The following is a 20,334-nucleotide window of genomic DNA, read 5'->3' as shown; positions in this document are numbered from 1 at the left end:
TCAGTCCTGGTTCAGTCCTGGTTTCAGTCCTGGATTCTGTCCTGGATTCTGTCCATGTTTCATCCATGTTTCGTCCATGTGTCCTTCTGGTTTCATCCATGTTCAGTCCTGGTTTCAGTCCTGGTTTCAGTCCTGGTTCAGTCCTGGTTCAGTCCTGGTTTCAGTCCTGGTTTCAGTCCTGGATTCTGTCCTGGTTTCTGTCCTGGTTTCATCCATGTTCAGTCCTGGTTTAGTCCTGTTTCAGGCCATGTTCAGTCCATGTTCAGTCCATGTTCAGTCCATGTTCAGTCCTGGTTTCAGTCCTGGTTCAGTCCTGGTTCATTCCATGTTCAGTCCATGTTCAGTCCATGTTCAGTCCTGGTTTAGTCCTGGTTTAGTCCTGGTTTCAGTCCTGGTTCAGTCCTGGTTCAGTCTTGACTCTGACCTCAGGGACCGGCCTCCTGCTGGTGCCCAGAGTGTGAGATGATTCATGAGGCACAAACATGTCAGAGATGCCAAACAGACCTCTCCGTGCGTCGCGTGTTGCAGAGCATGTTTACCAGCGCAGTATACACTTGAGGTTGTGTTTAAAGTAGTAGTACTGATATTTGAACAGCATATCATCCTCTTTGTTGGGATTTCTGAATTTGCCGTAGCGGGGGTCGGTTTGGGAGCGAGGCTGGTGCCCGATTGTCACGCCTTTACATGTGGCCACCATCAGGGAGCCCAGACCGTCCATGAAGAACTCTGAGGAGAGAAAAGGACACGCTTACACAGTGCGAGCTTCATGAAGAACTGGTTTTCTCTTGACATCTTGGCAGGGTTCATTAGTAGAAAACCTGAAGTGTATGTGGCCCGCCCTGGTTTATGACAATAACTTGAATCTACTGACCAATACTACTTAAAGAATAAATATTACAGAGATTCACAGAGTCTTTGCTGTATACGCTCTGAGTGAACATGAACAGAGAAAAGTGCAGAATAAAAACCTCTCAGTCAAATGTACAGATAAACATGGTCAAAGTAGAAGTTCTGTCTCACATCTCCAGGAAGACTGTTCTTGGTTTTAGCTGCGAAAAACTGAGAGGCTGATTCCCCATGTTTAGTCCTGGTTTAGTTCTGGTTTAGTCCATGTTTAGTCCTAGTTTAGTCCTGGTTTAGTCCTGGTTTAGTCCTGGTTTAGTCCTGGTTTAGTCCTGGTTTAGTCCTGGTTTAGTCCATGTTTAGTCCATGTTTAGTCCATGTTTAGTCCTTGTTTAGTCCATGTTTAGTCCTTGTTTAGTTCTGGTTTAGTCCATGTTTAGTCCTGGTTTAGTCCTGGTTTAGTCCATGTTTAGTCCTGGTTTAGTCCATGTTTAGTCCATGTTTAGTCCATGTTTAGTCCTGGTTTAGTCCTGGTTTAGTCCATGTTTAGTCCTGGTTTAGTCCTGGTTTAGTCCTGGTTTAGTCCTGGTTTAGTCCTGGTTTAGTCCATATTTATTTCTGGTTTAGTCCATGTTTAGTCCATGTTTAGTCCATGTTTAGTCCATGTTTAGTCCATGTTTAGTCCTGGTTTAGTCCTGGTTTAGTCCATGTTTAGTCCATGTTTAGTCCTGGTTTAGTCCATGTTTAGTCCTGGTTTAGTCCTGGTTTAGTCCTGGTTTAGTTCTGGTTTATTCCATGTTTAGTCCATGTTTAGTCCTGGTTTAGTCCTGGTTTAGTCCATGTTTAGTCCTGGTTTAGTCCTGGTAAAAAATGAAAAAATAAACATGCTTGTAGTCAAATTAGTAGTGTACGTTCTTATATAGACAGATTCTTCCCAGCCCCATGCTCACCTGGATGAGCCACTCGCTTGAACACCGGGTCGAATCGCACTCTCTGAGCCGAGTCCGTGCGAGCCAGGAAGAAGTTGACCACTCCGTTGACCAGAGAGCATTGTGGGTAACCTGGAAGTCTCTGCAGCTCCTTGTTTAAGCGTGCGGACAGACAGCCGCCCTCCGTCGCGTCACCCTCCTCATACTCTAGAGAAAAGTAGAAGCGGTTTTCTCCCACTGACCCACCGACCTGGAGCGAAGAAGCAAACATAAGAAACATAAGACACAATTCCCAGGTGGTTCCCAGAGTGTCTGTTATGGAATCATTACGGAATACTCTCTTTTCACTACATTAGGTTTGACTAAAATATCTTGCCTAGTTTTATTTTCCTGTGTGAAGTTTATATTTTGACTTCCTGCCAACAGATGAGACACATATAGAGTCATTTTAACTGTTACCTATAGAAACCATAATGTAAACAATGACATTCCTCAGACTAAGGTATCCCATGACATTCCTCCCTGTTCTCAGTGTCACTTCTGTCATGATATATACTCAGTGTGGGAGTGCCCTTCTCTCTCGCTGTGTCTGATCTCGTCTCTTCTCTGTTTTGCTCCTTCTTTTGCAACAGAATCCACCACACGGACAATGGTTTGACCCGACACCTCTTATTTCTTCTGACATAATTGTACAAAGGAGTGAATGAATAAAATACAGTGAAACTTCCTGAACCTTTAGCCTCCATTTGTAGCTTGAGCTTGTATCTTAAATCTTGTCGCTGCACCCGTTTTTTCTATAGTGTACAAATCTGTCAGCATCATTTCACAAACCCGTCCGTAATCCCCCAGTGAAAACAGACTGGCTGCTTTCTCAGACCTGCTCAAAGATTTCTTATCTTGTCTTTAAAACCTGGACGATTGAGGGATTACACACTTATCTTGTCGTGTTATACCTTTCCCCATGATGTCTTGTGTCTCATAGTGGCATTCCATATTACATTCCTTTCATCACTGAATAGCAAAAGACAATGTTTAAATCTTTCAACTGGACAAATCGTTGTAGGAGTGAAGATGTTTTGCTGCTCATCCAAGCCGCTTCTTCAGTTCTGGTCAGATTACTGCTGGACACTGATTTATATCTGTCTGAAGAGAGGGGCAAACTGCACTGAAACTGTAAACAGCTTTTGTCTCCAATTTCAGGTGAAACTATTCTATTCAGCCCTTAACGACCCTGCTATTGTTCTCATTGTTCTGGGTCTGAGGATGGAGTTATAGATGGGGGAGAGTTTATGTTTCAGGCCTCCATCCTGTTTAAGGAAGGATTCTCTTTCCTAACAAAAATAGCTTCTCTAACTCTCCTCTCAAACCATTTCTTTTCTCTGGCTCAGATCTGAACTTCACTATCTTCAGAGGAGTGGTTAGTGTCTTTGAGATAAGATGTACATCAGACTGGGGTCCTGAGCTGCTCTTACACCGGTGTTTGTACATCCTCTTATGGAGCAGCTGTTTAGTTTCTCCAATATAACGCTCACTGCACTCTTCACTGCACTGAATGGAGTCAACTGCATTACTTTATTTACGGCTCGGGGGTTTTGTCCTTTGGGTGAACCAGTTTTTGTCTTAAAGTGTTTGTAGGTTTGATAAAGACAGGAATCTCATACTGTCTGAAAATTCTCGGAGGTTTTTCAGTCACACCCGCTGTGTAAGGAATCTCCTCCATTATACATTTCTGTTTCTGTTTCCCTCTGAATTACCTTTAAAATTACTTCTCCATTATCAAAACCTGGATGTACCAAAATGTGCCACCTTTTAAAAAACGTACCACATCAAGCTGCGGAACCGCCTCCATGATCTCTACCATCTTCTCGACAAAAAGTCGTCATCAACCCACAGGAAGTACTTGGTGGTGACTTGGGAAATAGCCAAGTTTCTGCCTGCGAACCAACCCTGAAAAGATATAGTGTTTGTTAGCGTCATCACAAATCATAGAAGTACAAAATCAAGTCTATGAATCAAGTCTAGTCCCAAAACTGAAAAACTAGAATAAACTGAAATATATTACATTGATTTTTTTGTAATATAATTGTGTATTACTTTTTACGTCACTGAAAATTTGAGTTAAATGTATAAAACCATTGGCTTTTATATTCTAAGTCTTGATGGCAGAGCTCAAAAGTTTGGACACACTTTTTCATTTATAGTTCTTTACTTCCATGATTATTTGTATTTCTCACTGGAGGCACCCGAATTATAAATGTACTCATAAACTCACAATAAATCAAAACCTCTGTTACATTTTAGATTTTTAACAATGACCTTGACAAGACACAACTGTGAAGTGAAAACCATTTAATGTGAATCATCGTGAAGCTCATTGAGAGAAGACCAAGGGTTTGCAGCGCTCTTAACAAACTTTGACGAGTGGAATATAAAAAATATTTAGTTGAGTGTGTATATAAAATGTAGAAAGTGATAAACTTAAAGAGAAAACGCATTGAGAAAGAAGCTGTGTCCAAACGTTTGACTGGTCGTGCACATTACAGACGTGGCCTTACCTGAGCTGGTGGCATGATGTACTGCTGAATGTTTTCTCCAGTGATCTTCTCTGGTTCCAGGCTGTCGTCAGCTATGATCACCGTCAGCGAGGGGTAGAAGCTCTGGATGCTGCTGAGGAGGACTTTGAGTTTGTCGTAGCGCATGAAGGTCTTGATGGTGATGGTGACTTGAGAACTGATTTCTGAGGGACAGAGGAACATCAAACCGTTTTCTGTGCACACTTTAGCATTTTATGAGTATTTTATGAGGTTTTTGATGACTAAGTTTTTGTTTTATGTGGATTGCGATAGGATAGACCCACCATTTACAGATACATCAGAGGAAAAGGTCTGAAAATTCGGACCCACTTTGTTTGAAACTATAGACTCCAACCACTGTTCCCTCTAAGCTGTGCGCGTGCGCAATTGCGCACTGCTGACACGGTCTCCGCGCACAGAAAATCTGCGCTGCGCACAAAAAAATCAAACCGAAATTGAAAATAAAAAATAAACACACAACAATTCATTCTGCGCTATTTTTCAATGTGAGTCAGTGAGTGTGACCGGGGACGAGCTGCTCCAGACATTTATGTGATTCACATACGTATTTGCGCAGTTTATCCACGTCATTGACAGGCTCCTCATGCGCCGCTACCAGAGTTTTAGCCGATGTGGCCGATGTGGAGTGAAGACTCGCTAATGATGCTAATGATGCTAATGACGCTAATGATGCTAATGATGCTAAGTGCTGTTTATCCCCTTAACGTTCCGACGGCCCGGGCTCTGGCGCACTGTTTTGCAGCAGTTTTGCGGACAAAACAAAGGAAGTACGCGACCGAGGAGACTGTGGATGTTTGTACAAGTTAAACTAGAGACATCTCGGACCAGGAGCGGTTTGTGGAACCGAGTGAAGATCTCATGATGGACTCAGGAGCAGAGGACCTGATGTGCTGATGGACTGGATGCTGTTCCTGATCGGTAAGCGTGGTTTATTCTGCTATTGACTTAATTGTGGGTCAAATATATCATGCGTAATCATTAGCGTTAGCTAATGCCAAAGTGTCTTGCCTAAGGACACAATGACGGAAGTTGGTCCGAGCGGGACTCGATCCTCCTCCTCTAACCACTGAGTGTCCCACTGTACAATCATGTTGTTTACATTTTGAAGTGTGTGTGTGTTTGTTCACTGTTTGCAGTGTGAGGTTTGTAAATATATATTTATTTTGATCCATACAACTTGTTTTGAATATATTTTATATACAAATACACATTATATATTGTGTTTTGATATGATATATAAATGTACAGTAATAGAGCAGCTGGGTGTGCAGATACAGATTCCTCTCAGTGTGTATTGGTCATTGAAAACTGTCACTAGTTTATGAGTTGTAAAAATAAAGCAAAAGCTTCACACAACGACTTATACTCATAACACAAGTCAGAGCTTTATCATAAAAATGTTAAGTGTGTTTTCAACTGGAGTTTACAGTTGTCTTGGTTTGGTTGGAAGCTCATGTTTTGCCATAGTTAAAATTAAATATTTATACTTCCAATAGCATTAACATACTACACAGGTCATGAGCAAGATTTTTGTCATTTTCATTGTAAAGGGCGGTATAAATGTGGTAATTTGATTCTTTTAACAAACCATTTAACTTGGATGGATGTGATGCAGCATGACCACAGTGCGCACGTCTGATGTTGCTCACACTGGTCCATGGGACGCTCAGGGAGTTTGTGTGTTTGCTCAGACTCGTTAAAAATTAGAGGGAACATTGACTCCAACCTATTTACACTGTGTTTATTCTTCTCAATGATACCGAAACCAACGTGTGTGAGGTTATTACTCTTCTGTAAACACTTTAGTGCATCCTCAAGAAAAGCCCCCACGCCATAACATGAACGCTCAGTACATACGTGCACTTACTTGTTCCTGTGTTGAACATGACTGGTAGCTGAGGCTGTTGGATGACAATGGGAAACACGGCTTTATGGTCCTCAAAGGAAAAGGAGGCTAAAACAGAGGATTTCAACAAAACAAATGACTATAGTCCGTTTCATGAGAGCACTCAGGTATAGTAAAGTGTCGCTAAAATAAAAATGGATGGATAATCAGCATAGAGTGTATAAAGAAGTGGACTAAGTGAAGCTCATCGAGGCAGTTATGGGGCGAATTTGGAGTCAACTTTGATGTTTGGAATTCTGACAGTGAGAATCATATTAACCAAAAAGTCAATCTGGAGCGAGGATGTTGAAGGTTTAGCAGAGCAATGCTATCAATCAAATCTGTTGCTAATAGTAGAGGGACCTCGGAGAAAGAAGTTGCCTGATTTGTCTGTTATTAAAGTTCCAGGATCTCGTGAAACAGGTTAAGACGAACACTTTAAGACCAAAATGACCAGCTTGACCGCAGCAGTTACACAGAGAGTGGCCACAGTTTTTCAGTAGAAAGTGAATTGGAGCCGGAAGTGCGCCCATGCTCACTTCCTATTTGGAACGCATGATATTTTAACATTAATAATAGAGTTAAATTGACGCTAGCAATAGCTTTGATGCAGAAACACCTACTTTTAAGACTGATCGAGATTCCACACCTACAACTTGTTCACTTTAAATATTGATATACTTGGTTCAATGCCGCTAAATCCCATCGTATTTAATGGGATGATACGTGACGACCCATGTCTGTCACCATAGTATTTAAAGGGCTAATACCGTGCTATTTTCCGATCTATGTTATGGTGTTGTTTCCTCATCAAAATCCTTCCTGTTTTGATGTGAAATGTAGAAGTGACACCAGCTAGTAAAAGGGAACATATGTTTAACGCACAAACCCTGCATATTTAGGTTCCTCTCTCAAACTGAAAACACCTGGTTCCACCTTGTGATGTCATGTGGTAATATAAGGACCTACCCAGATCACCCATGTGGATGTGGTAGACGGTGCTTTTGTAGGACACTGAGGCCAGGACATCGTTTAGCGACAACAGGCTGCTGGACTCCACGATCAGCTCGGCCGTCCCCTTACCTGTGTTTAACATCAGAAGAACATTTAGTGCTGAGGGATAAAGGGAGTGCATTTTTTGCTCTAATGACAGTAAATAAAGTTAGTTTGGTGCAATAGTGCATATCCTCTTTCCACTGGCACGATTAACTTTGGGTCGTCTTGGAGCGGATCTGTTTGGTTTGGTTTCAATGCTTCAGGTACGGCTCCGGGTCCATGGGCAGCGCTCTGCTCCATGAGACACTGACGTCCCAAAACATACACACTCAAGGTTTCTTAATAAATAGAATCTAAATCATATCAAAATTATTCTTTTAATTATAAAGCTGAACTGAGTGAATCACAAAAGACTTTTATTTGCAAGTTTGTGGCGCTGTAAGATGTGACTAAAGCTAAACAACTTCTGGTTTATCATCTCGCCACTGTGCTATATTTTTATTCATCACAAGAACCACTCAGAGTTTGATGAGAAAAGATTATTTTATGTTTATCTCTGCTTTTTGCTTCGCCTGCTTCTGCGTTCTCTCTTATGCGATCATCCGTTTGGTCGTGTTAACCGTGCTCTCAAAAACATTGCTGTGTTTTGAGAGGACCTGCTTTTCCTGACTCTAGAATCCCAGATGGATAAGTGGAAGTTATCCGGATCACGTATGTGCCTTACACTCACCGGTAACAGTCACCTCTAGGATATCTTTTACATCAAGGACGCCTTTGCTCACGCTCAGAATCACCTAAACACAACAATACAACAGGACATCATCTTCAGAAAGTGTCATAGCAACATGTCAGTCTCAGATATTGTGGTTAAAAGACACTGCCAGTTTAAAGTCTCATTCAATGTTTTTTTTTCTTCTTTATGTTCTGTCTGTGTAATCCCTCAGTCGTCCAGGTCTGATCCATAGCAAAAGACGAAGTTTAAATCTGTCAACTGGACAAATCGTTGCAGGAGTGAAGACGTTTCGCTGCTCGTCCAAGTCGCTTTTTCAGTTCCAGGACTGAAGAGCAGCGAAACATCTTCACTAGATCGTAGCAATAAAGCCTTGAATACAGGAGAATAGAGATTACTCAAACATTCATGAATAACTCAAAATACTGGGTAAATGTCTCTATATTTAAGCTAGAAATCTGCTTTTACTGATAACTCTAATACTGATGATGAACCCAATGCGGTAAAGAAGGCCCTGGGACCCATCTCCACGTCTTGAGCTATTTTTGGTCAGGTCTGCCTCAACTGGAGGATCTGATATATTGTGCATGTTTTGGGTTGATGGGGTAAACCGGAGGAAACCCACCCCGACACAAGCAGAACATGCAAAGTCCACACAGACACAGGGAGAACATGCACACAACTCTGCACAGAAAGGCCCAGGAAGACACGAAGAAAAAACAGTTCCTTTAACACATTGTTAGCTTGAAATGTTAATGTTATAATCTGTCACGCTTCAAATTAAAGCCCAACTGCGAAAAACATTGTGTCTTCATAGGGATAGATCATGCCAAAGCAATTACAAGTCTACGGAAACAAGCAGGTTTTATTGTCAAGCCCTGGTCAGATGCTTTATCTGCAGTATTCGATACACAAATCCCAAACCCACCCATACTCACCTTGTAGTGGTGTCGCGCTTGTGTATACAGCGCTAAACCTGCGATAAAAAACAAACACATTTTAAACATTTGTCATGTTTCCCGAGGTTCAGGCTGCTCTACTGGTAATGATTCTCTAGACCTCTCCCTCTTTATTCACTGACTCTGCCTGTGCCTCCCCTCCATCCTGGTGTCTTCTTCTAACCACTAAAGGTATCTGCAAAGTTTCAAAGGACCTGCTTTTAGCCACAAATAGAGGTTGCTCAATTTAAATCCCTTTAGACCTGAGCGTTGCATTCGACACATTTTTTTAGAGCGCCTAAAATCATGGGTCGGCATCAGATAAACTGGACTTGATTGGTTTTATTCATATCCTTTAAACAGAAGATTTGCAGTCACTGTAGAGACACTGAGCCTTTGTCGCTTAGAGAGGAGATCAGGTCCAGTACCTTGGTCTGACACGTTGCTGTTTGTCGCATAATGCATTTTCTGGTGGGTTAATGAAACAGTGGCTTAAGCAGGTTACACACACAGATGGTAAAATGGAGGCCTACAAAAAATGGTATCATAACAAGCAGAAACGAAGCGGTCAACAAAAAATATAGCTACCTGGTGTCTCCTCTCTCCACCCCAGACAGCAGGAAACCCAGTGTCACCATAGGAAATCTTATCTCCTCCTCTGCCCCCATTACCTGTGGTGTACCGCAAGGTTCTTTTTTAGGCCCCATTTTATTGTCTATTGATATGGTCTCTCTATTATAGCCCTGGTCATAATAACGTGTTCTTCCACTGCTACGCTGACAACACACAGATATACCTCCCTCTGAGACTTGGTCCTGTGTTACACCGCTTTAAAGATGTGAACAGTTTCTTCAGCTGAACACCTTCACATCTGAAGTTATCCTTATCAATCCGCCCCAGTCCATTTCACATATTGGGAACCACTTTAGCCTCTCCACAAAATCCCTCCGTCAGAAATCTTGGTGTATTCTTTCACTCTCATCTTAAATTCCAAACCCAAGTTAAGAAAACCACAAAATCTTGCTTCTTCCTCCTCCTCCAGACTATTTCCAAAATCAAAAATATTCCCCCGATCTTCAGATAATTGTCAACACTCTCATTTTCTCCTGCCTGTGTGTTTTAGATGCTTCGTAATGGCCTGCCTGAGAAGATGAGGCACAACAAGTATCATCTTTTAAATCACTTCTTAAAACTCACTATTAAATGTCCTCTATTTTTACGTGTGCATCTTTTGTTTGTATTTCTACGGTTTGTATTTTGTCTTCTGCTCATTCCCACTCTGCTCCTGCCATTAGTTATCATGCAGATGCTTTTACTTTGTCTATAGATGTGGATGTTGAAGTCAACTCTTTCTATGTTAATGCCTCCATGCCAAGTTACAGGACAGATCTGTGGAGAGGCAGCCCCACTCACATTAAGAATACATGTTTTTTGGAGAAGTACACGATAGAGTGATAGATGTATTAACTAGTTGAGATCCAGACATTCTTTCCTGAACTCTATACTGTTGTCTGAATGTCTTCTCTGTCAGAATAACCTCAGTTCGACTGGCCTTTTACCTGGTATGGGACGGCTCTTCAGCGGGGGGACATTCACTCCTTGGATGGGATACTGCAGAGGAGAGTTGGGGCGAGCAAGCAGCACTTTGGACAGTACACATGTGGTCCTGTAGGGGGCATACATGCAGAGCATATAACAGCCTTTCAACTACTGAAAGTCCTCAAAATAGCTTCAATAAAGTGTTTAAATGAACAGTTAAAGGAACTATACACTTATACAGTACAATCACAACTGAACTGGAGCAGCCAGAGCCTTAACCTGCAGACAGAGGACACATACATGTTTTTCTCAGTATATGGACAGGCCTCATGTGAACACTCAGAACCTTTAGGCAGAGATGATTCAGATCAGAGAGAGTGCAGGTGCAGGAATTGAACAGAGCTTCAATTCCTGCACCTTCTTGATTGACATGTTAATGTAACAACAATAACTCATCATTAGTGTAGTTCTGAAATGCAGCAGTCTTGCCTGTTCTTGTGCTTCTCATACTCTTCTTTCCTCTGTTCAAACAGTTGCTCCAACTGATCCTTTGGAAATTTGTCTTTCAGTTGCACTGAGCCAGCCGGACACTGGCATGAGGCCGAGGCCACGGGGGCCACGGGGGCCACGGGGTCCACGGGGGCCACGGGGGCCACAGGGTCCACAGAGACCACAGGGGCCAACCTGGAACAGAAAGAACGTGAGTGTAGCAGCTCCACGAAACTCTGTTAGTGAGCACATCAGACACTGATATAACAGCCCCCCCTCATTCTTTTCACTATAACCATGCTCTATAACCGAAGCTATTGTTTTACTCTCTCCTCTTCCAGCAGGATTTGTATGACCTCCTCTTGCTTCTCTGCTCTTCTCTGATCTCCTCCTGCTCCTCTGCTCTTCTGATCTCCTCCTGCTCCTCTGACCTCCTGTGACTTCCTCCAGACAAATTAAATGAACATAAAGAAGGTGAGGTAAACTGTTACCGGTGTGTGAGCTTGTATGAGCTGTCAGCGGCGCTTGTTTGAGGCTCCACAGGGCTGACCCAGGCTCGATAGCTCAACACCAGGACTGAGAAGGAGACGGACAAGAGGACCAGAGTCTTAAATGAGATCCTGTTCATCTGTGTAACACACATCAGTGTTAGACGCCGCCATGAGTGAGGATGTGGAGAAAGACAGGCTAGAGTGGCAGAACATGGGAGATACTGTAACATTAAAAATCCAACAGAAGCATGGATACAAGCACGATACAGAAATCCTAAAAAATAACCAAACATTTAACCCAATGCTGGTTCTAATATGGACCGAGCCAGTGTTGTGATACCGGCACTTAGGGGGAAAGGCAATGAGGAAGCAGACAAACTTGCAAAAGAGGGAGCGAGAAAAGAAGAGGTAGAAAGTGAAAGATGTAAAGTAAACATCTCCTCCACTTCAGTTGAACGTGTGATAGTTCATGTACCAACAACAAGACAAGTTGACAAGACAAAATCTGGTCTGAAATGACAGAGCTGCTCCAGGAATGTGCTATTCACCTTATTTCAGAATTCGCCATTGTCAGTTTTATCTGGACCACAAAGCCATTTTAAAACCTCCCAGAGAATCAGTGCAGTGTTGTCACAAAGCACGGTTTAGTAGCTTTTAGTGACAAAAGTGGGTGGGGCGGAATAAAGTCAATAGAATCTGAACAAACACATGCACTGTGTCGTCTGTCACAGTTTACAAGTGAAATTCATCAAGTTGATCTGACAATACTACAACATATTACAATGCTAATAACTTCAATAGCAGAAGGCACAAAAGAATCGGAAAAGCGATTTGTTTTTTGTACCAGTGAATAATACAACTGACTTCTTGAAGGCATCATGACTCTTTAGATTACTCAGACAGGCCTGGGTGACATCTAAAACCTTTTCAGGCATGTTTTGATGAAGGAACAGCATTATAACATGGTAGACAGCCCCCAAAAAAATCTGTTTTGCATAATACCCCCTCTTTACCTGTCACACATTTCCCATTAAATCCAGTCGATCAGTACAGAGAAGCCTCTGATTCTAAATGTGATTTTCTCCCTTACAGTAGCACCTATACTCCCAACTTTACAGTCTTGTACTTAGCAAGATTAACAAGATTTGTTGATATCAAACTCTAAGCCTGAAGTTTTGGCTCCAAAAATGAGGAATTCAACAACAATTTTCAGTAAGTTTACACTCAAATACTGAGCAAGATAAAGATATCCCCATCCCCTCGGTAAATCTATTGTAATGAAGCAAGTCAAACCTGTGTCAACTCATTTTCCACATTTATAACTATTCTTACTAGAAAATGGAGAGCTTACCTTATGTCTGTCAGAGCAGCATAGAGTCCCTCTAGAGTGTCACATAACTGTTGACGGATCTACAGGCAACTGCACCTCACAGAACTGGTTCAGGCAGTTGTGATATATGAGGAACAGGGATGGTTTCCATTTTTCCTGTTTATTGTATGCATATATATTTAGTCACATAGGGGTGCAGACCAGACTAACTCAGGCTGCATTGGAGGTTCAAAGGGGTGCAAATATAATACGCTTCCATTAAGTGGCATTATTTTAGACACCTGAAATGAGGACGCACAGACCTGTAGACCCGGGCCTGTAGACCCAGAACTGTAGACCCAGAACTGTAGACCCGGGCCTGTAGACCAGGCCTGTAGTCACGAGAGTCCAGGGTTGGGTTGAGATGTGTTGGACCTGTGTCTGCAGGAGGATGTGGTGGCCGTCTGCAGGAGGAGATGAGGAGCAGAGACAAGACTGGGCAGAGTAAACCCAGAGCCACACTGTTTCTGTTGGCCCACAACCTCCCCCAGACGTCTACTGATATTGACAGTTTAAATCCGGGGTGTCCAAACTCTTTTCACAGAGGGCCACAGCTTGAAACGCATTTGAAGCAGAGAGCCACAGACCAGTGACCACTACGGTAGATCATTCAAATAAAAGGATTTAGCGTTGACAGAGCCCCTGTACCTTTAATAAGACTTGCAAGATTAATTCTAGGTCTGTATCACAATGCAATGTGACATCATTGAGGTTACATTGGTACAATTATTTCGAATTACTATAATCAGTTGGGTCAGCAGAAGACCTGAGGGTCAATAAAAATTGATATGAGGCCCACATTTGGCCTCAGACCCTAGTTTAGACACCCCTGGTTTAAATGATGTGACTTTGATGAAATGGCAAAAACACCATGTGCTCTGACTAATGTGCAGATGTTGCAGCCTATTAGCAGCTAACTCATTCACAACAATGTAAGAAACACACAAAAACACTGATTTAACTTTAATTTGTTATTTTATTTTTACAAACAACATTTCTAAACAGTCAGTTATCATTAAGCAAATGACTTGGAAAAAAAAAAAAGAAAAAGTTCAGCAGCTAAAGCCTTCGATTCTACTGGACCTTCTATTGCCAATGTTGTGAACTTGTCTCTGATGTCTGGTTGTTTTCCTACTGTCCTGAAACATGCTTTGGTCCAGCCACTCACCAAAAAGCCTAATCTTGACCCAAAAGTTCTTTCTAACTTTAGACCCATCTCAAAATTGCCCTTTTTGTCTACGGTTTCAGAGATGGTTGCATATGATCAACTACAGACTTACCACAATCTGAACAAAATTTATGAAATATTTTAGTCTGGTTTTAAATTCTAGCACAGTACTGACACAGCTCTTGTAAACGTTTTAATGACTGCCTTTTAACTGTTGACTCTGGGAAATCTGGAGTTTAGGCTTATCAGACCTTCTGTCCGGCCTGGAGACACATGGACATTAAGGCTACAGCACCCTGTTGTTTTTGATCCTATCTGTCATATTGTCATTGTATATTTTGCACGGCCTGTTGCGGGACTGTCAATACCAGCGCTTGTCCACTAGAGGGAGTATTGTCGCACGGGTGAGTTGACACCAGAAGGAGAGTGTGGAAAAGTCCAAAAGTGAAGAGCCACTTTTGGCCTGAAATCTACAGTTCACACATACCTCCTCAAAAACAAACCTGGAGTTGTGTTTTGTTTCATTCACACATGTTTGAGTGACTCTTTATTATCAGAGCACAGTGGAGCACTTCCTGTATTACCACATGATGACATCACAAGGTGGAACAAAGTGTTTTCTATTTGAGAGAAGAGCTCAGCCTAAATGTGCAGGATTTGTGTGTTAAACGTGTGTGAATGAAACAAAACACAACTCCAGGTCTGTTTGTGACGAGGAAACAACATTATAAAATAGATCAGGAAAATTATTAATAATATGGACCCTTTAAAGATGTACTATGTAATATTTCTGGAGGCATGATGATATTGCTTAGGTAAGAATGTTCATAATAGGGCATTAAACTTATCTTTCTTCATAGATGCAAGCATGAGGCCTGTGAATAGACTGAGAATGAAAAACACTTGGATGTGTCTCTTTCTGCAGGTTAACGCTCTGGCAACAAAAAAAATCTAAAGTAAATAAGCTTTTACACAACTCATAAGTGTCTTTCTTTTAAAGTCCTATCACAACATGACCAGGCCCTCCCCAAACTATTCGTCAGCGCACAAAAGAGCACCCGAGCTGTGCCATATGGAGCCCACCCCTCTGACCTCTTCTCCTCCTCCTGTCCCCTCTTCCTCCCCTTCCCCCGTTCTACCCGGCAACCTCCCATCTCTGCGTTCTGATTGGCCAGAGGAGTGTGCCATTAATAGTCTGTCTCAATTAGGCAGATCTGGCCCCCGGGTCGGACATGGAGCATTGTGTGTGTCTGTGGAAGGGAGTGTTTGGTTTGTGGGGGTGTGGAACAGTGAAAACTACTGCTACTTAAAAAAAAAAACTGCATGTAACCTGTGCTCGTACTGGTTTAAAATGGTACTGCAAACACAATACATCTGCAAATAGAGGACACATCCAAAGAGTCATTTTAGGATTTTAGCATTTAGGATTTAGGATTTTAACTTTCTGATTGGATAATTGTCTTGAGAACAAATAATACTACTACAAAAATCTGATATACTGCACTTATTGCGTTACATATATTTAAATGTCCTTCACTTTATTATTGGTAACTCTAGACTTGTGCTGATTTGCTGCACGTCTGTAACAATCAGAATGACTTTTATTCTGTTTGCTGCTGTAGCTTTTGTGGACTACGTCATGTTTTTTGTCAGAGATTGGAAGAATACTTTGAAAATACACGTACTTACAGAATCCCGGATACCTGCATGCAATCACAGTACTGCATTCTGAACACTTTAAACCACAGTATGCAACTTTTAGACAAAAATAAAAGCGTGTTTGTGAGGTCATGTGAGGTCCAGTTTCGATGTGGCGAGCTGCAGAACAGAGCGGTCCAGGTGCACGGACCAAATACTTCATCGTCCTGGTAACGTTTACATTTAGAGTGTGTTTTGTGAGTGTAAAAGAGTGTGTCATGTTGTTGTCTTAGATGTGTTTTGATGCCAAACCTGAAAAAAACAGCTGGAAAAAAACCCTAAACTTCAACCTAAAAAGTCACTTGAACCTTTTTATTGCAGTGTAAAATGCAGAAAAACATGTGTCCTTACTGTGAAAGGGGCTTGCATTTCCACAAACCTGACTCTTATTCGGCCTCTTCCTGTTCGTTTCCATGGAAATGTTGTTCTTTTAGCTATAATCTTTCACAATATGGCATAAAACATATCAATATCCATGGAAAATGTTCAGAAGTATGGTTTTAACTTACTATTTCCATAGGACTCATACTCATACTCATACAGTCTTCCAGAAAGTTGCATACTATAGCTTTAAAACACTTTCCCATTGAGTTGCATGTAAAACTGTGCACATGTTTTATTATTATATGTGTTTATTTACCACTATGTTCACATTCACTTCAGTTTAGAACAAAGTGCAGGATCAGATATATTGTATTTTTAGTATTTATATGTATTTTTTTTTAATAATTATTTCATTGAATTGACTTTTATCAGTAGATTTAAACGGGAGATTGTAACTTATGCCTTAAAACACTTAAACGCACCTTCACACTGCTCAAATCAGTACTCTAGAAAGGTGTTTTTGGTCCCTGGGTTTAGTTCGTTTACTTTCACACTAGTTGCTAAAGTACCCAAAAATTGTACTCAAGTAAAAGTGGAGTAACGTTACTTCAAAATAATATTATTAAGTTAAGTTAAGTAGTGGTTCAAAGTAACTATTGGGACTTACCATCTGATTTATGATTTGAAGTGAATATGATTAGAAGGACAAAACCTGAAGTAAAACACAAGATAGACACACAAATAAGCCAAACTAAATCATATCGCTGCAAGAAACGCAAACGTTCAAATCATTTCATCACTTGTAGATTTACTCACAGTGAGGAGAGGAACCACAACTTTTACTCAAGTAATAGTACTGCTACATAAAGTACTCTGAATAGTACAATTGCTTGAGTAAATGTAACTGTAACCCCCCCCTCCTCGCACACACACGTCTACAGCAGTGTCTCAAATGTCGTCCCGTGCCAGCTGCTGTTCTCCTGTCCATTCTCCAGCACAAAGGAGGCGGAGGACGAGAGGAGGGGCCCCCATTGTCCTACAGGGGCCCCTCCTCCTGCTCCGGGGCCGTTCTGAGGGGGACAGAGGGACGGGAGGCGACAGGGGCGGACAGGGTCTTTGTGTGCAGGAGCAGGGGTGGTGTCCTGAACAGGGTGAGGACAGGAGACAGAAGAGGGTGGGACATCCGAGGACACGAGACAAATGCTGTTATGTAAGAGTGATGCTGCATCTGTGGGCTGTCCTGGACTAAACCAGGAGTGAACCAGGACTGAACCAGGACTGAACCAGGACTGATCCAGGACTGATCCAGGACTGAACCAAGATTGAACCAGGACTGAACCAGGACTGAACCAGGACTGAACCAGGACTAAACCAGGACTGAACCAGGACTGAACCAGGACTGAACCAAGATTAAACCAGGACTAAACCAGGACTAAACCAGGACTGAACCAGGACTGAACCAAGTATCTTTTTCAAGAATTTGTACTTTTTAGAGTACTTTTCTGGCAACATACTTTTACTCTTACTCCTGGTGACAAAAACTTTACGTTGTGTTATGTTTCTTCAGATATGATGTAGTCTGTCTCATTTTTATGGCTTGGAAACACCAGATTTTGTGTTTTACTTTTAAATATTTAGTCTATATTACGTCCCGACAGTTACTCTTACTTTCCCCAAAAAATTTTTTACTTTACATTTCTTAGACCACTACTTTGTTCTTCAACTTGAGTAAAATTACTTTGATGTGACGTTACTTTTACTTGAGTACTCATAGTTATTCACCACCTGCGGGCCTTTTGAGGACAATACAAACATAGTGAGTGCTTTGACAACAGCACATGCAACTTTCTTTATGTAGCTTTAGCCCCAAACACCTAAAACAAAAGTGTGTCAGATGTTTACGAGATCGTGCGAGATAGTGACGTCACACTTTCTCTGTTACAGCGGCTAACGGGCCGTCCCACGTGTGTGTTATGGGCAAACGCCTGGATGAAGCGGTTGTGTTTAGGCTACAGCTGGGACGGGCTCAGCGCTGATGCTAATGTGATCAGTGATGGAGCCGTGATCAGATTATTGGCTCACACTTAAGACTTTAACAGGAGCAGCTGAGGACTCATGTGCATTTATTAAGAAAACTAATTAAACATCCTACTGGTTTTAAAAATGAGTCTGTCAGCGAGTGAATAGAGTTGTGACACTGCCAACGGAGAAACAGCTTGAGGGTTTGGAATGAAAACGTTATGTTAAAGCCCTAATGTGTAACTTATTAGCCAAAAAATGTGCAAAAATAAAAGCAAGGGTTTTCTTTTGTTAATTTCTTTTATCGTGTGCTTGTTTTTTGCACTGACAAACTTAAAATTCAGGCTTGCATCTCCACAAACCTGACATCTCCTACTTGTTTCCATGGAAATGTTATCCCTTTGGCTGTAATATCCCACGGTATGTCAGAAAACGTGAAGATTTCCATGAGGAATTGTCCAAAGTATGGTTTTAACTTTCTATTTTCATGGAATCATCCAGCGTCAGAAGGTTCCACAGTGTTTCTTTTTAAGTCAAAGCTCACACTTCCATTCTGTTAAAGAGTAGGATGGACAGTTTTGTTTCCTTTGGGCTAATCCCGGGCTGTGATGAAGGACAGATTAGCATTAGCATAGCGGAGAGGTCTCGCGGCTCGTTTGAAAAGGCGTGTGCCGCAGGAGCTGACTCGATGTGATGCACGCAGCCGCATTAGCATAGTTAGCAGACGACCATTAGCCCCATATGTCAGGTCTCAACAGGACACGCTCTGCTTTTACAATAAAGACAACACTCAGACAGAGGCGGGAGGAACCAACAAATGTAGGCCTGCTCCAGCGAAAGAACTTTAAAAAAATCATACTCAAGTAGTAATGGTGGTCCAAAAGTAACTTAAAGATGCTGTATTATGCAAAATAAACTTTTCTGGAGCTTTCTGCCATGTTATATTGTTGTTTTCTCATTAAAAAGATGCATGAGGAGGTTTTATATGTCGTCCATGCATGTTTGAGTAATCTAGTGATCTCTCCCAGGCTCTAATCAAGGGTGAGGTGTGTTAAGTGGACTCAGCGTTCATCTGTAGGAGCTCGAATCGCACCACCAACCCGCTACTGTCCAGCTACTGTCGCCCCCTAATTTTTCATGAATAAATAAAAGCAGGATGCAACAAAAAGCACTACGACTTCACAAACCTGATGCGATGTGCAGTAGTTTCATTAGCGGGATGCAGCTGATTGTGTTGTGTTTGCGCTCTGAAGGGGAGTGACTTAGCGTGGAGAGCAAAGAGAGGAAAGAGTGAGATTTTCACAAACAAAACTGAAACTTATTAAACGTTTCAGTACTTTGTCTTTGGTGAATATAACATTTTCAAAACAATAAAAGGGAACACGGTGATCTAAATATGTTATGTGTTTGCAGTTAATACCTCATGAGTATAATTAAGTAACAAGTGTTTGGGGAAACTACAACTGAAGTAACTTTGGTGAAGAAAATCTGATTAATCATTTGAAGTAAATCTAGTGAAGTACAAAACATTAAAACCATCTGGAACTTTCAAAGAACAGACCACAACAATAAGAATTATATGGTAGAGGGTCCGCTACCTGTCTGTCTCAATGGTGATGTTATTGCTTTGCCTGGAATGTTCCACAGTATGGCATTAAACTTCTCTATTTCCATGGGGATGAGGTTACAGGTCAGATCTGTGGAGAGGTGACCCGGCTTACCGTAACAATACATATCTTTCCAGGCATTTTTGAGCAATAGATTCAATGATTAAATATAAGATAGATAAGCATAATGCCATACTGTGGAACATTCTGAAAAGCAATTAAAAAGTGAAAAGAAAAGTGACACAGTGCACCTTTAAATGAGCATTAGATTCTTTGTCTCTGCCCTGGACTCGTCTTGTCAGTCCCTGCTGTGGACTTTTGTCCTCGTGTCGTCCTGTGATTGATCACAGACACATGCTGCTTCTCAAGTGTCCATTATGTTTCTCTTCCTCTCCCATTCTTTCCCTCTATCCATCTCTCTCTTTTACCCCCCATCTCCCTCCTCTTCTCTCTCTTTCACTCTACTCTCTCTTCTCCCTATCTCTCACCTCTCCCTCATCCAGCTGCTCCTTCTCTCCCTCTCTACCCCCTCTTTATCCCTCTATCACCGCTCTTTCCTCTCTTCCCTCTCTTCCCTCTCTCTCTCCTCTTTTTCCTCTTCCTTCTTTCTCCCTCTCCCCTCTTTTTTCCCTTCTCCACCCCCCCTTCTCTCCCATTCTCTCTCTCTCCCTCCTCTCTCTTTCTCCCCCCTCTCCTCTCCCCTTCTCTCTCTCTC

The 20,334-nt window shown here is 41.9% G+C and overlaps 1 protein-coding gene across 1 annotated transcript; it reads right to left on the bottom strand.

Annotated features, from left to right (window-relative positions):
- Nucleotides 1-535: 535 nt before the first annotated feature.
- LOC117379238 (beta-1,4 N-acetylgalactosaminyltransferase 2-like) lies at nt 536-19,760 on the bottom strand. Its single transcript, XM_033975917.2, is given in 14 exon segments — nt 536-726; nt 1,794-2,022; nt 3,595-3,644; nt 3,647-3,719; nt 4,328-4,509; nt 6,234-6,320; nt 7,221-7,334; nt 7,978-8,041; nt 8,916-8,953; nt 10,475-10,581; nt 10,944-11,138; nt 13,067-13,207; nt 16,933-17,135; nt 19,734-19,760. Coding segments are annotated over 14 exon segments (1,701 nt in total).
- Between the last annotated feature and the right edge of the window lie 574 nt (nt 19,761-20,334).

The sequence above is a fragment of the Periophthalmus magnuspinnatus genome, chromosome 12 (assembly GCF_009829125.3).
Source record: "Periophthalmus magnuspinnatus isolate fPerMag1 chromosome 12, fPerMag1.2.pri, whole genome shotgun sequence".
Classification (NCBI taxonomy): domain Eukaryota; kingdom Metazoa; phylum Chordata; class Actinopteri; order Gobiiformes; family Gobiidae; genus Periophthalmus; species Periophthalmus magnuspinnatus.
The sequence above is the reverse complement of the archived record's forward strand: the minus strand, read 5'-3'. Positions and strand labels throughout refer to the sequence as shown.